This window comes from Setaria viridis, chromosome 9, assembly GCF_005286985.2.
Source record: "Setaria viridis chromosome 9, Setaria_viridis_v4.0, whole genome shotgun sequence".
Taxonomy (NCBI): Eukaryota; Viridiplantae; Streptophyta; class Magnoliopsida; order Poales; family Poaceae; genus Setaria; species Setaria viridis.
The window spans coordinates 39,378,219-39,396,304 of NC_048271.2; the positions used below are offsets into that span (position 1 = coordinate 39,378,219).

The following is an 18,086-nucleotide window of genomic DNA, read 5'->3' on the forward strand; positions in this document are numbered from 1 at the left end:
CATCCACTGATGCTTTTGTAAAGGGGGTGTGTTGACACCAAGAATCTATATATTTTCAGCATAGCTTCCTCTACCTTGAATCACCTGTCACACCTCTCTTTTCTTCAGGAGTGGTTCTTCAAATTTGTAGTTGGGGTTGGTGTTGAAGTATGAATGGAGAGAACAATTAATCATCTCATGCCAAAGCACCTTTCTGGAGTGTCCTCATCAACTCCAAATGCTGACCTGTTGGGGGAACCCTGTAGACTGAACCAATGGGAGGAAGCTAGCCTTCTGTGGTTCGGTAGTGATCTTGGTAGGTGAAGACTTGTTTCAGAAGACGTGCAGGCGTGCAGCATTATCGGCAAACGGCAATGCAGATTGTTCGGTGGATGTGGTTTGTGGTAGAAGTACAGTAGCACGCACCTGGCATGCTGCCGTCTTGGAATAATTCTCTTTATACATGGTTGATAGCTCCTTGTTTCATGCCAATTTTCTTCTGATTTCATATCCACAAGTCTTTTCAGCAGTAAATATTCTGCTAGAGACAAATGATAGAGTCAGTAACGTTAGTGGTGCACAAGTTCTGTCTACGTGTTGACAGTCTGAGCCGAAGAACTTGTGCCTCATGTCCCCACGTATCAGTTTACCGGTTATTGTTTGTGGATTCTCTGAAGTAATCATTGATCATGTTTTACATAGTCTTCATTCAGCAGTTGAACAATATGTTACGAATGACTTCGTCAACAAAATGAATGAATCCTCCTCTGAAATTCAGGTCAGGTCCATGCCAAGTACTGTTTTGTATGAACTGAACTGTCTTCTTTTGCGAAACATCCGCTCATGCATGTTCCATGTTGGAAAATTCTTCGTTAAGTTACACCAAAGAAAAAGAAGGATGGCAGTTCGGCAAAACATGCCCTCAATTGATTCACAGGGAATCACATCGACGATAGGGAATCTGTTTGGAACCTTTGCCAGCTACTATACGAGAAGAGCTACACGATTGGAAAGTGGGCAAGGTTGCATCCGTGCATGTGCTTTCACCTTGCCGCTGCAGGAGAGTGGTTGGCAAAGCTAGGCAAGCTAGCAAGGCAACCGAACGCGCTCTAACTCATAGCACATCCTAACCCAAGAACGCAGAAACGAGGAATAAAAAAAACAATAAAATAGAACTGTAAGATATCACTTTCTGTCAAAGAATCTCCGATTTTCAGGGGCTTCCCGGCAGCAAAACTTCATTACATACAAAAAAAAAGAACGAAAGAAAGAAAGAACAAATTCTACACGCTGCCTCGTGTCCCCCATGTATCATGACCAGCTTATCATTGTACTGTACTGAGTACTTTTCATAACCTGCTAAAGCTGCAACCAACCAACTCTGCTGTACTTTGTTGATGCCGCCACGGCGGCTTTGCGAAGGCTCAGCAGAAAAGTGTCCGGAGCACGGTGTCCCCGAGTCCGGGGACGGCGGAGAGGAAGTTTCCGGTGCCGGGGAGCTCGTGGTAGTTGACCCATCCGAGCTTCCCGGCGACATGGCGCTGCAGCACGACGGGGACGAGGCCGTCCTCGTCGCCCTGCCACAGGTGCAAGGGGCACGGCGGCTCCGGCAGGCCCATGGGGTCAAACTCCCACTTGCCGAACATCACCGTCATGTCCCGGTAGTAGGACTCGTGGATCCCCTGCTGCGTCGCCATCTCCCGCTTCCTCTGCAGCGTGCCGTCGGCGGCGAGCGCGCGGCGGACCTCGGCGTCGCGCTTGTTGGGGAGGTGCGTGGTGTTGTCGACGACGGTGGAGGTGGGCAACCACCGCTGGTCCATCCACCAGTGGAGGATGCCGGGGGCGTGGTGGGACACGCGGAGCGCCCACTGGTCGCGGCGGGCCTGCCGGCCGTACGCCTCAGCAGCCAGGTCGGCGGGGAAGCCGGGCCACCAGTAGCTGACGACGGGCGCCAGCATCGCGGCGCCCGCCAGCCGGTGCGGGATGTGCCGAAGCGCGCCCCACACGGCGTGGCACCGGAGGGAGAAGCCCACGACGTAGAACTTGTCGCCGAGGCCCAGCGCGTCGGCGAGCTCCTCCATGTCCAGCGCCGCGGAGCGCACGGAGCGGGCCGGGTTGGGGTCGCTCTCGCCGTAGCCGGCGCGGTCGAAGCCCACCATGTACACGCCCAGCTCCTCGGCCACTTTCTGCATTTTTTTTTCACTTAGATTGAATGGTCACTAACCTGCGAGGCGCGGAGGCTGTCGAGCCGGGACCCCGTGAAGCCGTGCGAGAAGACGAGCCTGCACCGCGCGGTGTCCCTGGGCACGCCGGACTCCTCGTAGGCCAGGTGCCGCCCGTCGCTGAGCCGTACCTGGCGCGCCGTCACGGGCGGGCCCCCGGGCGTCCCGCACACCCGCGGCGGCGGCTGCACCGCTGCCCGGCACAGCCACTCGCCCAGCTGCCCCAACGCCGCGCCCATCGGGTCCACGACGGCGGTGGCGTCGTCGCCCTTGCCCTGCTTGCCGCCGCAGACTAGCGCCGGCGCCAACGCCCACAGCAGCCGGTCCATGGTCCCGGATGGGGGAATGATCAGGCTGGCTGGCTGCTGCTGGCTACTAGAACGGCGGCCGAGGGTGAGCGGAGGGCGGAGGGGGAGGGCACTCGAGAGGCGAGGGGAGGGGTGGGCGGTGAGCGAGAAATTTCGAAATTTGACACCTAATTCGAGCGTCTCACCGCTCTTGACACCTAATTCACGAGGCTTTTGAAATTTGACACCAAGCACACAAATTCCTTTGATCCAAGGGACTCTCTCCTATTTTCTTCATTTTCTCTCTTTTCCTTTTCATTTCTGCCTACTATCACAAGTCGCGAGACAAAAATGCTCTTGCTCATGTCTTTAGCCACACGCATCTTCTCCTCTCTCTCGTGCATCTCAGCTCGTCCTCTCTCTCTCAACGAAGAACCCTAGCTGCCGCCGCCGCCGCTAGTGCTTGGCCAGCTGAACTGGAACGGCGGCTTTGGGTGTACAGAGCAACGTGAACGAGCACGATGATCCCCTTCGAGATCCCTCCTGGTAAGGCAGCAATTCCTAATCCCTTTCCTCTCAACTTGTCTGTTTGAATCTCCTGCTAAGCAGCAATTTCTAATCCCTTTCCTCTCAACTTGTCTGTTTGAATTGGGAATATGCATCCGTGACCGAATAGGACGATTAGGATACAACTGACTGATATGTATACTCGTGCTTTTTGTTGGTACTCGTTAGGATCGATCCAGATGCAGCATTTAGATTGTGTGTTCGAATTTCTCAGTTCCCAGCCAAGCTAGATGATGGAAACTCATCCCATGCTTTGGCACTCATAATAACAAGCAGAAATCCTAAGATGGAAGAGTACTTGCATCCTTACTTCTTAGTGAGGAATTTTAGACTTGCATATTCTGGTGTTATTAAACCATTAACTAACAAGTCTCAGCGGGCACATGTGGGCTTGGAGTTCAAGTTGCGGCCCCCTTTGCAAAAGAGAGCAGTTGGGAGACAGAGGAAGAATAGGATACCTCGCTGTCTGGGGAACAAGGGCAACAAGGCTAAGTCCAAAGGCAAGTGGCAAGTGCAGTGTAGCAATTGCTTAGGACATGGCTACAGGAGTACATCACCGAAGTGCCCTCTGAATGGAAAAAAAGGAGGTAAGATTTGTTGTCATGCAACTTACAAATATGTTGCAGGAAGAGCCGTGCCAAGCCAGGAAGGAAATCTGGTTCAGGGAAAGCTGAAGTAGGTACTAGTACACCAAAATAATAGAAAGTTGCAGTGAATGAAACTACATTGAACACTACTCCTGCAATGAATACTAGAAGGCAACTAGCATTGAACAAGGAAGCTGGAGCAGGGACAAGTCAAGAGGTGAACACCACCACCACTATGGAGGTCATCACAACTATGGAAGTTACTACTCCAATTAAGAAAAAGAGAGCTGTCAAGAAGCAGCTCACTCCAAGGAAGGCAAACAATTGAAAGCCATGATGGAACCTTGTAATGATATTCTGGAAACTATGGACCTGTATGCATGCTTTTGTATTAGTATTTATCTTAATTGCTGGAACTGAAACTTCATTTGTATGATGTATGTATTTCTGGATAAGCCTGCATGGCTGAACTTTATGGATATCTCGATTATGTGAACCTATTCAACTCAATTTGCTTATCATTGTTATATATGTGTTGTTTCATCCCTCATTACTGTTGTAAGGGCACATGCTGCCAAAATTTAAACAAGAAATGCAACATCTCATGCAACGATTTCTGGTAAAAAGAAGTTGCATTTCATTTCAGCCAGAAAAATAAGCTGCGTTTCATTTCAGTGAGGACAAATATAAGATCATTTCAGTGCATACAAAAGGATGTCCAAAAACAAAACAAATAAGTTCAAGCATCCAAGAACAACACAACACCAATTGATTCTAGGTTCTCTGACTGCTACACGCTCCTTTATCTCTTGAAATCCTAATCTCAGATCCTCAATTTCTTGCAACAGCTCTGGTACGACATCCAACAAAGAGGTTGAATCTAAATATCCTTCTCTGCGTAGATAAGCCTCATACTCATCCTCAAACTTATACATAGGGCATGATGTAGGATCCTACAAAACACACAACCATGCAATTCCAACAACAATTGGATTAATTGGCCACCAAATCCACTAAAAGGGAAAACATATATGTCAATTGCGAGGAACCACTTGCAGGGAACCACTTACATTTCGATAATTCCTTGGGCATTTGAAAAAACACTTGCCAAGGTTCTTGCGAGAGTTCATGGTGGTTAGCACAACCAACCTCACGTCCTTGCAGTAGGGGCAAATGATCAATGGCAGCCCGGTCACCTCGTTGACCAGGGGCGCAGGAACTATAGTAAGCGGTTGCTGCTGTGCTGGTGGTGCAAGAGCAGCCTGCTGTGGGTGTGGCCTAACCCTAGCTTCGGTGGCTCCTCACGCGCGCAATCCTTAGGACGACGCCTGCGACATGGCAATGCAGGAGAGCTGCAAGGTGAGTGGGAGAAGGCGGGCGGGTGTGCCAACGACAGCAAGCAGGAGGACTAGCGACGGCGACAGTGATTGAATCTTCGCCTTGGAATAAAAGGAAATCTCACCAATATGTTTGTTACTCAAACCGACATTCTCGCTTCCGCTTCGTCGCTTATACACCAATTTCATCCACATCGAATTTATATATTAGAATACATAGATTGAAAGATTATACATATAAGGAAGGTAAGACTCTAAGATCCTTTTTCAAAACTGCTCTGCTCCCATTTCATCTTATCTTTTTTTTGAGGGAAGGGATTTTTTGAGAAAAAAGAAGTAGAAAAAGTGAGCCACCGGTTCAGGTACAAGATGGTTTCAGAAAATCTGTACGATTTTCCTAATTGCGGATAATATAGAATCCAAAAAAATGCATTGATCATAGCTGAAAGAATAAGCAGCGACGGCGAGAGCAGGATGAACTCGCGACTCTGCTTGCTTGTGTCATCATCGACACATATTAGGATAAGGCCAAGGATATTTTCGTCTCACGACTTGTGAAAGTAGGTAGAAATGAAAAGGAAAAGAGAGAGAGGGAGAGTCCCTTGGAATTTGTGGGGTTAAAGGAATTCGTGTGCTTGGTATCAAATTTCGAAAGGCTCACGAATTAGGTGTCAAGAGCAGTGAGGTGCTCGAATTGGGTATCAAATTTCGAAATTTCTCGTGACAAGCGTCCTGCATAGCGCGTCGATGTTTCGAACCTGTCAAGTGCCAGTGAAGTTGCCTCTCCACCTTACTTGAGCTGCCGCAGAATTAAACCAATCCTCCTGCTACTGATGAACGGAGGGCCTCCAATGACCTACTAAACTACCTGTCCAAAAGGTTAAGACAAGAGACATCAAAATTCCAAATAACTTCAAAGCAATCTGTTCTGACACAAGATAAAAAAGTTCTGACACAAGATAAAAAAAGTACTGAGACGTCATTAAACTAGAAAGAAACGACAGTAAATTTGAAAGAAAGTACTGATCCAAATGCAACATTTCACTTCACAGAAATTTAGTGACCACGACATTTAACTTGAAAGAAATTGCTGAGCATGGACGACATCAAACTTGAAAGGAATTTAACTAGCACTAAAACGAAATGTTAAACGAACAAGACATGTTACAGAAGCTAACATTACTGTTCCGACACAAGTGCAAACATTATTTTTGAAACCCATTAGTACACATCATTAGAATAAAACAAAGTCATGCCACAATCACTACTTGTTCAACATGTCCCAGTTGAATTGTATCCAGTTCAGTCGGCCCTCTTTCGTTTTCATCTGCGTGAACTGTCGGGGATACATCCCCAATACCCGTAAGGAAGGAAGAAGTCAGACTCCTACTAGGATTCTCCTGTAATCCGACTAGGACTAGTCCCGAGTACTCCTATTAGGACTCCTCCTTGTAATCCGACTAGTACTCTACCCCCTGGACTATAGAAAGGAGGGCAGGGGTACCTAGCTCGGCAGGTCAGACCTCAAGGTCATACCTCAGCAGATCCCCAAGATCAATACAAACCAACACACAGGACGTAGGGTATTACGCGATCTAGCGGCCCGAACCTATCTAAATCGTGTTCCTTGCGTCACCATTGATTCCTTGATTCTCGACGACCCTTACCGCATAAAAGACCACCTAGGGTACCCCCTAGGCGGGTTGCCGGTCTAAAACACCGACAGCTGGTGCGCCAGGTAGGGGACCTCGTCGAGTTTCTCAGCGAGAACTCAATGGCGAAAGTCATCATCAGGCCCGTCTTCTTCATCAAAGCCGGCGTCACCTTCGTTTTCAGATCCTGGCTCTGCGTTGCCGAAGGCTCGGGATCGTTCCGACGCCAGATCGTCGACTCTCAGGAGAAGTAACCAGGAAAAATCAAGATTTCAAAGTCAAGCCCAAGTTCGACTACTCCAACGTCTCGCTCAAGGGTTGGGTTCCGCCGACCCCAGGCCCTGGAGTCGGGCGAAGCGGAGCCTACCTCGGGGTCGGGCGAGGCGGAGCTACCCTCCCGCAGGGTCGGGTTCCGCCGACCCGAGGCCCTGGAGTCGGGAGAAGCGGAGCCTACCTCGGGGTCGGGCGAGGCGGAGCTACCCTCCCACAGGGTCGGACTTCACCGACCCCAGGCCTCGGGGTCGGGCGAGGTGGAGCTACCCTCCCATAGGGTCAGGCTCTCCCGACCCCAGGACTCGGGGTCGGGCGAGGCGGAGTTCCACCCTCAAGGGGTCGGGCGCATCCGACCCCGGGACCAAGGGTTGGGCGAGACGGAATGAACTACTCCTCGCCCACGTCAAAACCACGATCAGCTTGCCGACCACTCCGTCGGCTACGGGAAGCTTTGCATCACCGACAACTAGTCAGAATCGCCTCCGACTAGTCGTCAACAACCGTTACGGCTTCATCAACGACTGTCACGGCTTCGTCAACAATCATCCACAAATCAAGCTAAGTCACTTTTCTAAATTATTTTTCGGCTTATTTTCCGTTTGCGCGCAACACGCGTTCTACTTGCCGGAAACTCTTGCGCGCAATGCGCGCTCTATTCGCCGGAGGGTAGCAAACTCTTTCGCGCTACCGCGCTCTCTTTTTATCGCAACATCGAATTTTCCTTATCTTCTCTTGAGGTCACTACTCTTCTCGAGTAGTGCACGCCTTAACTCGTGAAAGCCTCAGGCGCATCTGTCACGCCTAAGCCCATACGCGTATACGAGGCCGATCTCACACACGTAGCGGCAACGGCTACCCAGAGACTGAGAGCCTAAGCGTAACAGGCTAACTACTCGGGAAGAGTATGACTGAAACAAGAGCTTGACTCGCAATCATGCAGTCTCTTTCTTGTCGCAGCAGCGACTCCTCTCACTTTTGTCTTCTCTTAAGGTCACTACTCTTCTCGAGTAGTACACGCCTTAACTCGTGAAAGCCTCAGGCGCATCTGTCATGCCTAAGCCCATACGCGTATACGAGGCCGATCTCACACACGCAGCGGCAACGGCTACCTAGAGACTGAGAGCCTAAGCGTAACAGGCTAACTACTCGGGAAGAGTATGACCGGAATAAGAGCATGACACAACTTTCATATTGATCACTGGATAAATTTCAGCAGTTTCAAAATCCTACAAATATGCTACATAATGTACGCATTTTTTTCTTTCAGGTCAAGCTTTAGCGACGATGCTTGTCGCGACGCCCACTAAGCATGCCTCCAACGGCACAGGCTAGTTCCTAAACTCGGGGGCTAAGCACCAATCAGTACTCGGAATATCTCCAGTGGCTCAGCTAGCTCCCAGGCTTGGGGGTTGGACGCCACAAAACCACTCGACGTGGCTCCAACGACTTACCTGGCGCATAAGCTCGGGGGCTGGACGCCGCAAGACTACTTGAATGATGACCTAAGTGAAGATTCAAGACCCTCAGGTTGATTATTCAATCAATCCAAGGCTCGGGGGCTGATAAGCTACACCCAACAATCGATTTTTTCAATTCGAAAGAGGAAGATTCAAGATTTTGACCCTCAGCCTGATTCTACGATTCAACCTAAGGCTTGAGAGCTACTCCATATGGAGTGCGACTTTCGCCGCCCTCCATACATGAAGACTACAATATCATGTTGATCAAGACTTTGAGCACACCATAGCCTCATGGCAGCTTTGAGAAGCATTGAAAGATTCAGCCTGACAAAATACTCGAAGAGCACCAAGACTACTCGGCGAATATCTCAAGACTACTCAAAGACTGTTGCATTCGACTATGAAGCGCTCGAGGGCTTGTCGGGGATACATCCCCAATACCCGTAAGGAAGGAAGAAGTCAGACTCCTACTAGGATTCTCCTGTAATCCGACTAGGACTAGTCCCGAGTACTCCTATTAGGACTCCTCCTTATAATCCGATAAGTACTCTACCCCCTGGACTATATAAAGGAGGGCAGGGGTACTTAGCTCAGCAGGTCAGACCTCAAGGTCATACCTCAGCAGATCCCCAAGATCAATACAAACCAACACACAGGACGTAGGGTATTACGCGATCTAGCGGCCCGAACCTGTCTAAATCGTGTTCCTTGCGTCACCATCAATTCCTTGATTCTCGACGACCCTTACCGCATAAAAGACCACCTAGGGTATCCCCTAGGCAGGTTGCCGGTCTAAAACACCGACATGAACGCCGTCCGATACTCCGGGTTCTTAATACATAAATAAAGAGCCTGGCAGTAAAGCGGAGACCCCTCCTGTAGACCATCGTCTACCAGGAGCTGCATTGCACGGACCATTTCCCCCTGGGCACGGTCAGCACGTTGCTGGCTCCTTTTTGCCACACTGTCAGAAAGCTCCCTGATGTACTGCTCCAAGCTACCACTTCTCTTTTTCCTAGGACTGTCCACAGAGAATTCTCGGATCGACCGTTTGGACATGTCACGAGCACTACTAGCAGGTAGGGGGTCCTGGTTCAAGTCCGTTGCATTTCCCTCAGTCCCCACGCTAGGTGTCGTCTCACGAATACCTCCTGCCGTCAGCAAGGTGCCCCTGTCTTGGGGTTCATGGCCAAACAACTCAAACAATTCTTCGAGGAAAGGTGGAGGCTTAACAGAACTCGGCTGGGACCTCGACAGGGGAGCACCACCACTGGTGTCCTGCAATGTTCAAGCAACAGTACATGTTCAAGGCCAAAAACAGAAATGTACAAATAAGATGCTGAGTAACTTACGAGCCTGTCATAGGACGTACCTCTTCGTCCTCCTCCCAATAGGTGGGATCAGCAGCAACACCACCAGTTTGTGTGTCGTGCCCTAAACCAGATTGCTTTTGCAAGGCCGTCCAGCTCAGGAATGTTCTCCTCAGGTTGTTGAGCTTGTTCTGCAGCTGCTTGCTGCCCAAATGCAACCCAGTATGTTCCCTGAAGCTGCGGTACACGTTCTTCCATCCCAACTTAGTGAGGCATCTATTGCTCCAATTGAACTGGTTCTTCTCAGCAATGCACAAGTCCAGCAAAGTTTTCATCGTGCCCTCATCCTAGCTGGCACGGTTATTCATCTGAGTACACAGGAGCTGCAATTATATTGCACCGAAGTACGGATAACCAGGAGGCATACAACTAAACAATCTCAGCATCGATGGATATGTTACTTGCCTTAGCAATTGTCTTGGCGCGTTTGTGGCGGAAATTGTACGGGCACACCGGTGGGGGAGAGCACGACGAAGTCGATGACGATGCCAGTGTGGGCACCGTTGGTACTTCCTCGCGGTTGGCCTGCTAGTAGGTTTGTATCAGTCGCCTGGAAAGGTGAAAAACCAAAAACATGCACATCAATGTAGTTGTAGACAAGTTTGGGACAGAACCAGGTACACATACATTTCATGCTCATGGGCTCTAGTATGATCAAACATTTCTACCAATAAGCTGCAATTCCCAAGGATTACAGGATGAAGAACATGACTACCAATAAAATTCTGCCCAAATGACTGAAGATATTCATCCTAGTACAACCAACCAGTAAGAATTTACACATAACTAAAAACAGCACCCCGTTTTTCTACTTAGCACAGTGAAAGGCACCAAAAGGGTCCATGTTTAGTGGAAGGGTAAAATTCTCATGGTCCTAAGTATAGCAGCAAAGATTGCCCAAATAGTTATGATATAGACGACATATCAAGTACAATAATCAGAAACTCTCTCGAAGTAAGTAGACTGATTCTCTAGGAACATTAGCAGTCTGATTCTTCCAACAAATTGATAACAAAAGTCCAAAGTAAATAGAAATTTAGAGAAGTACAAGTTTGGATCATATTGCCATGCTTCCTAATTCTTTCAAAAAGACAAGCATCACACTCAACAAAATATACATGTCATGTCACTGACCAATGCCAATAGATGCATCAAAGTAGCAACGAAACCGTGGCCCCATGCTTAACCCACCCCAAATCTGCACGAATCCGATGGGGGAGCACCATTACCTGCGAGCGAAGGGGACGGAGGGGTGACGGAGTCGGAGAAATTCCTTCCACTAGCTGAGCGCGGCGATCGACGGGAGCGATGGCGGCGTCGCACGGCCGAGCGCGAGGGAGCGGACGACACGACGGCCTGCCGGTGGCGGAGAGCGGTCGCGAGCGAGGGAGCGGGTGAGCGGCGGCGGCGGATCCGGAGCCAGCGCGAGCGACGGAGGGGGCGAGAAGCGGGACCGACGGTGACGTCGCGCGGCCGAGCGCGAGGGAGCGGGCGACGCGACGGCCCGCTGGCGGCGGAGAGTGCGCGTGAGCGAGGGAGCGGGTGAGCGGAAGCTGCGGCGGCGGCGGATCTGGAGCGAGCGCGAGCGATGGAGGGGGCGAGATGCGGGACCGATGGCGGCGTCGCGCGGGCGAGCGCGAGGGAGCGGGCGACGCGACGAAAAGCCAGCGGCGGAGAGCGGGGGCAAGCGAGGGAGCGGGTGAGCGGTGGGAGTGGTGGCGGCGGATCCAGAGCGAGTATGACTAACGGCGGAGAGCGGGCGAGATCTCGAGCGCCGGCCGCGAAGAGCGGGCGATAGCGCTGGAGCGGGCGAGCGACGGGAGCGACGGAGTCGGCGAGCGGGCGAGATCTGGGACCGACGGCGGTGGAGAGCGAGCGAGAGCGCAGGCGCTGCCGAGCGGCTGGGGCGACAGCGGCGGATCGGGGGCGAGAGCACGCGACGGAGGGGGCGAGAGGGAGGCGACTGGATAACACGGGAGGCGATAGCAGGCCAAATGAGGATGACTGCGTCGGTGCGTTAAGCCGCTCGAACGGCTTCAAGCACCGCACCGAACGGCTGGGCTGAAAAACCCAGCCGGAAAAAGCCCAGCGGAAGCGCACTGAACGGGCTGAACCCCCCAACCTCGCCGACCGGATCGGTTCGGGTGAGTCAGTGACCAGTGGGTTTGACTACTGACACCGAGTATTATGCATGTAATGTTGCGTTGGTAGGTGAGAGTTTGGAAATAGAGTTTTTTTGTCTGGTGGACACTGCTAAAACGTGGTTTTGTGCCAAGCACACTCAATTTGCCGTTTTAGGCTCCTGAACATTGCAAAAGGCATCGATTTGTCTACTACACATCGACTCCATTAAAAAATGATTTCCTGGCCGGAAGGGTGGATGGCGTAGTCTAGGAAGACCAAAATGCCCCCTTCAGATACACCACCTGCACATCGGCTGGCAGCCACACCCTATCCAGATTATTCACGGCACCATCCTGTAGTCGTAAAAAATCTCGCCGCCGCCTCTGCAATTTTTCTCGGCTTGCCATAATCTCCGACGACTCTTCACCAACCGCCACCAATCACACACACCATGCCTCCTGCCACTGATGCAACTTAGCTCCGGCAAGTTCTCCCCATCCACGAGCTGCACTAAGAGACCAGGCCTGATGGTTGCGACTTGGTCCCCATTCCCCGGTCTTGGAGTGGAGCGACTATGCAGTGATGACTCCCCACAGAAGGTGTCAGACCTGTCCTGGGTTCCTGACGGGTAAGATTCAAATTTTCCCCAAGTGATTTGAGGATCTAGGGTTCAGAACATGGCATGGGTTCATTGAGATTTGGGGGCCTAGGGTTCGTTAGAAATATATTTGGGCTTTAGCAATATCCTTATAGGAGTTGATTACATCTGTGCTTGTAGGCTCGGGCTCGGCATTCATCAGCCACCCATAGAACAAAGCATACATTATGTTTCTTGTGTAGAAGCAGATTCGCATGCACAACCCACACAACAGAGCGCATGTACCACCCTAGCAGATCTCTCTGATCCTATTATTAAATCTGGGACTAAGGAAAACCCTACAGATGATGATCCTTGGGGCGAAAACGATGAAATTGAGTATGTTGGTGTAAATGATGAGAAGGTCTTTCATGTTGACTTGATTTCTGATGATGAAAATGAATTTGATTGCATTCCTGATTCTGATGAAGACAACGATGATTGTGCTGTTGATGGTGAACAAGGCTGTGTGATTGTTGACCATGTAACTGACTTAGAAAATCCGAAGATTGAAGTTGGTGTGACATTTGAGGATGGACAAACCTTTAAAAGAGCAATTAGGCAATATGCTATTCTAAATGAGATTGAAATTGCAGCTCCTTATAGTGAAGCCAAGAGGTACAGAGGATATTGTAAGGCTAAAAAGTGCAAGTGGAGAATACATGCATCACAACTGCAAGATGGAAGGACATGGATGTTACCTATTTCTGTGTTCCTTTATTTATGTTTCTTAATTTTGTTCCTTAATTTTCTGTTTCTTAATTTATAGCCAACTCCTTTAAATTATGTCATTGTTTTTTTAGATTAAGAAGATACCTAACAAGCACTACTGTAAAAGCACAAGCAAACTGGAGAGCAATTGTATGACTGACCAATTTTGGGTTAGGGATAGGGTAGTTCAATGGCTCAGGGAAGACCCAACAATTGGCCCTGCTGCTTTAAAGAAGAAGCTGGAAGAGAAGTACTTGATCCAATTATCATACTGGATTGTCTACAATGGTAAGGAGCTAGCTATTGATGAGATTTTGGGCAAGTGGGAGGATAGTTTTGAACACGCTTTTGCATTCAAGGAAGAGATAGAAAGGAAGTCTCATGGAAGTATAGTTAAGATAGATTATGAAAAGGTTGGGTCCAAGATCAGATTTAGCAAGATGTTTGTTGCTTTGAAGCCATGTATAGACGGATTCAAAAATGGATGTAGACCATACTTGGGCATTGACTCCACGGCTCTTACTGGAAGGTGGAAGGGGCAACTAGCTTCTGCCATAGGTATTGATGGACATAACTGGATGTTCCTTGTGGCATATGGAGTATTTGGATCAGAGACCAAGGAAAATTGGGGATGGTTCATGCGTAACCTAGCAATGGCAGTTGGATCCCCACCCGGACTTGTTATCTCAACTGATGCTGGGAAAGGCATTGACATAGCGGTGACCAATGTCTTCACCAATGGAGTAGAGCACAGGGAATGCATGAGACATTTGTACAAAAACTTCAAAAAGAGATTTCATGGTAAAGTCTTTGAGAAGAATCTGTGGCCAGCAGCAAGAGTTTACAGGAAAGATTTGTTTGACATGCACTACAATATCATGAAGAAATCATCGCCAAAAGCATTGAAGTGGATTGAGGATAATCACAAGCACTTGTGGGCAAGATGTTACTTCTCTACAGCCAGCAAGTGTGATTATGTGACCAATAACATTGCTGAAGTCTTCAACAATTGGATTAAACATGAGAAGTCGCTTCCTGTGATAGATCTAATGGATAGAATTAGACAAAAAATCATGGATAAGCTATTTCAAAGGAGAAGACTTGCCATGAAGCTCAAGAGTAAAGTGCTTCCACACATTGTGAAGGACCTCAATGCAAAAAGTAGAGGATTGGTTGGGTATTCAATCCACAAAGGTGTCGGACACACAGCAAAGATAAGTGGTGTTTACAAGGACTTGACTCCTTGGAGACATGCTGTGAACCTAGAAAAAAGAACATGTACTTGCAATAAATGGCAAATCACTGGTCTACCATGCACCCATGCAATCAATTTGACATGCTCTTACAAGGGTCTAGAGTTGGAGGATTATGTTGACAATTGTTACTCTATATCTAGGTTCAAAGCTGCATATGAAGGTTGGATTGAACCTATACCAGACAAGACACTATGGCCTCAAGTGAACATAGGGTTCAAGCTATGGCCTCCAATACTCAAGAGGGCAGCAGGTAGACCAAGGACAAGGAGAGTGAAAGGAGCTGAGGAAGGAGGCAGCAAGAATAGGAAGAAATGCAAGAGATGTGGTCAATTTGGGCACACTCAGAAAACTTGCAATGAGACTGTGTACGACTCAGATGCTCCACCACCAGCACCACCAAAACCTAAGAGAAAGAGAGCCAAGAAGCAAAAGGAATTCATAACAGAGGAGGTAGCCGCCAATACAAGTACACCTAAGGGAAAGAGGACTACGAGGGAAGACATCACAAAAGTAGCAGCAACAACTAGCCCCAGTACATCACTTAGGCTGCTGCAGGGACCATCAAGCCCATTTGACCTTAACTGTAATCCTGGCGCACTGACTAGGAGGTAATTATTTTTCATTTAACTAATATCAGCAACCAAAGTTGATGAAATTGAAAATAAAATTCTCCTTACTTATTGCCATCTTTCATAGCCGAGCTAGGAAACTTGATGATATTAACTGCAGTCCTGGAGCACTGACTAGGCAGTAAGTATTTTTTTCATTTAACTTGATGAGCTTCAACCAAACTTGATGAGATTCAAACTAATATTTTTTCCTAATCCATGCTATTTTTTGCAGTCGTGCTAGGAAACTTGCAATAGAGGAAGCCGAGGTGCATGGTATAATGGCACTAGACCATCTCATGCAGATCTGATATTTGTGTATGCGTGTACAAGAAAACTGGAAGAAGCATTTTGACATGCCAAATTGATGTAAATTTGGGACATGTTAAGGTTTTTTGCACCTCTATGAGATGCTGCTCACATAGAGAAGACTTTAGTTTGTGACAAGTTATTAAGTTGTGCTCTGACGTGTGAGGCCATGCACTTATTAAGCTATACCGGTTTAATTAAACTTTGTTTCATATTGTCTATTTGATGTTGTGCATAAATACTGTCATTTGATGTTGTACCCAACATGTGAAATATTCCTGGAATGGGGCTGGCGCCCAGAATCTATCTCCATTATAAGTGAGGTCATTTTGGTCTTTCATGTGGCACTATGTACGTACCCAGACCATGTAAGTATTTTTTAACAGTGGTAATGTGCAGCGTACAAAAGCCTCATGTTTGCAATGTCCAGCAGCCTAAAATAAACAATGTAGTGTGTTTGGCACAAAATCACGCTTTCGTGGTGTCCTAGAGACAAAAAACTCTTGGAAATAATGGACAGGGTTTGTTCGTCTCTAGACTCTGCACTTCTAGAGCAGGGCCGGTGCGTTGTTCACACGCACAAGTCAGATGGTACAAAAGTTCGTCTACTGGCCTGTCGGAAAATTACCTTGGAATGTTGCATTTTCATGCCGCCACGCACCGGCGCACGTCATGTCCGTGAATAACAATGCACAGAATTTATTTACAAATTATTTTTTCTCAATGGTACGAGGCTCCTAGCTAGTAGCTTACGGGACGTTTGGTTCCTCGAGCTAAAGTTTAGTCCGTATCACATCGAATATTTGAAGACTAATTAAGAGGACTAAATATGAGTTAATTATAAAACTAATTGCACAGATAGAGGCTAAACGGCGAGATGAATCTATTAAGCCTAATTAATCCATAATTAGCAAATAGTTACGGTAGCAGCACATTGTCAAATCATGGACTAATTAGGCTTAATAGATTTGTCTCACCGTTTAGCCTCCATCTATGTAATGAATTTTGTAAATAGTCTATATTTAATAGTTCTAATTAGTATCGAAATATTCGATGTGACAGGGGCTAAAATTTAGGGGAGGAACCAAACACCCCCTTAGCTACACGCACAACCAAAGAATATGCTTTCTGCACCAAGGCAGCAGCATAATACCCAGTGTGACAGTAAGCCCAGTACCACTGCGTCGTCGGAGTGAGCCATCCAGCCGACCAGCCCAAAGCTTGCAGGCACTGGCAATGGCCACGCTATACCACCTTGTTGTATCAGCTCAGGCCCAGCCCATTCCTTCAAGAGATCGATCGAACAATGCAAGGATAAACGCATCTCCAGGAATCATCACCGTGCGCATCAGCCCTGAGTCAGCACTAGTCCTCCCTGCCAAGAACAAGGCCGGGACGACTCGGGAGGAGCTCAGCGCTTCGCAAACGGCGGAAACCTCCATAGGTTGCGTCAACTTGGGTCGTAACAGGTGCAGATCATTGTACTAGACGATATCGTCTTTATGTCACTGCTCACGCCGCGACCTCGTTTGTGATGGCAGCGCCTCCCGCTCGCTGCCGCGAAGATCTTTTTGCCTGTGTGCACACGGTTATACTTGGACCTGAAGGTAGCTAGCTCAGTGTAGGTGAGCGTCGACTCGTGTGATCGAGAGGGGGAGGGTGAAGAAAGGGAACGATATCTTGAGCAGAAAATAGCTGGTCGCTCTGTCTGCAGATCTGCCTGTGTGCTTCCCCAGAAAATGGGAGTGGCGACGGGGGATCACCTGCTCCTGTGACTGGACAACAACCGCTGAATTGACAGAAAAGAAAACCTGCTTCATCTCTCGGTGAAGTCGTTCTTCCTCCTGTGGTCAACGAACGTCACAGAGCTGATGTATGCGTCTCACTTTGTTGTGGATTGGGATAGTGTTCACTTCACGTCTCCGAGTAGTTGAACTTCTCTGATGATACGCCTCTAGGAAAATATCAAGATCGGGTACTTTCAACTTTACGAGTGTTTCCGCAGAGGCCCACGCGTAAATGCAGGAGGCGGTCCGGCCCAACCGCCCAAGTCAGAAAATCTACCCGGGCTCGACAACTGGATCCGACTCCGACTCGAAGGACGTGTGCATCGATCTAGTCGGACCTGGGCCGACCCACTTGATAAGGGCCTGCTCTCCTCCCAAGAAGACGTTCGTCGTCGATCGTGAAGCTGCTCTCCTCCGTGGGCCTTGAGCAGCTAAGGCCTACGCCGATCTGCCTGTGATGGCGGTAGAGGGGAATCAGCAGGAGGCAGCAGCCTCCTCCTCCGGCGGCGGCGCGGCGAACTGCGCGGGTCGCGGCTGCCAGTCCTATGGGAGCACACCGATGTGCGCCGAGTGCTACGCGGAAAAAATCGTCAAACTCATGGAAGAGCTGGAGTGCGTCCTCGCCGAGACAAGGAGGGCCAACGCCAGCAAGAAGGCGGAGCGGGAAGTTTTTTATTTTTATATTTTTTTTGATTTTGCAGAAATATATTATCGAATTAAAAATTTGTAGAAATAAGCTTGTACCGCCGGCTAAAACGACGGTATGGTCCTTACCGCCGGTTGAAACGGCGGTAAGGGCCTAACACCCCTACGTCAGTCCCTGCTACCGTTTCAGCAGGCGGGAGAGCCCTACCGCCGATTGAAACGGCGGTAAGGCCCTCACCACCTCACCGCTGCCGCCGAAGTAGTGCACGCGCGGA

At 49.0% G+C, this 18,086-nt stretch overlaps 2 protein-coding genes across 2 annotated transcripts; one reads left to right on the forward strand and one right to left on the reverse strand.

Moving 5' to 3' along the window:
- Window positions 1-1,144: 1,144 nt before the first annotated feature.
- On the reverse strand, window positions 1,145-2,530 carry LOC117836993 (uncharacterized). Its single transcript, XM_072290517.1, has 2 exons — window positions 2,204-2,530; window positions 1,145-2,165 (listed from the first exon to the last, which is right to left on the reverse strand). Exons 1-2 carry the CDS (start codon window positions 2,528-2,530, stop codon window positions 1,404-1,406), a joined length of 1,089 nt encoding a protein of 362 aa, XP_072146618.1. The 3' UTR covers window positions 1,145-1,403.
- A 9,855-nt stretch (window positions 2,531-12,385) lies between these two features.
- Window positions 12,386-15,381, forward strand: LOC140221203 (uncharacterized). Its single transcript, XM_072290518.1, has 5 exons — window positions 12,386-12,486; window positions 12,637-13,204; window positions 13,299-15,070; window positions 15,159-15,212; window positions 15,306-15,381. The coding sequence occupies exons 1-5, from the start codon at window positions 12,386-12,388 to the stop codon at window positions 15,379-15,381; spliced, it is 2,571 nt and encodes an 856-aa protein (XP_072146619.1).
- The last annotated feature ends 2,705 nt before the right edge of the window (window positions 15,382-18,086 follow it).

Coding starts and splice junctions, on each gene's coding strand:
- LOC140221203 (XM_072290518.1), top strand. CDS start 12,386: ATGGTTGCGACTTGGTCCCCATTCCCCGGTCTTGGAGTGGAGCGACTA. Junction 15,071..15,158: donor CCTGGCGCACTGACTAGGAG/GTAATTATTTTT, acceptor CATCTTTCATAG/CCGAGCTAGGAAACTTGATG. Junction 15,213..15,305: donor CCTGGAGCACTGACTAGGCA/GTAAGTATTTTT, acceptor TATTTTTTGCAG/TCGTGCTAGGAAACTTGCAA.
- LOC117836993 (XM_072290517.1), bottom strand. CDS start 2,530: ATGGACCGGCTGCTGTGGGCGTTGGCGCCGGCGCTAGTCTGCGGCGGC. Junction 2,166..2,203: donor ACAGCCTCCGCGCCTCGCAG/GTTAGTGACCAT, acceptor AAAAAAATGCAG/AAAGTGGCCGAGGAGCTGGG.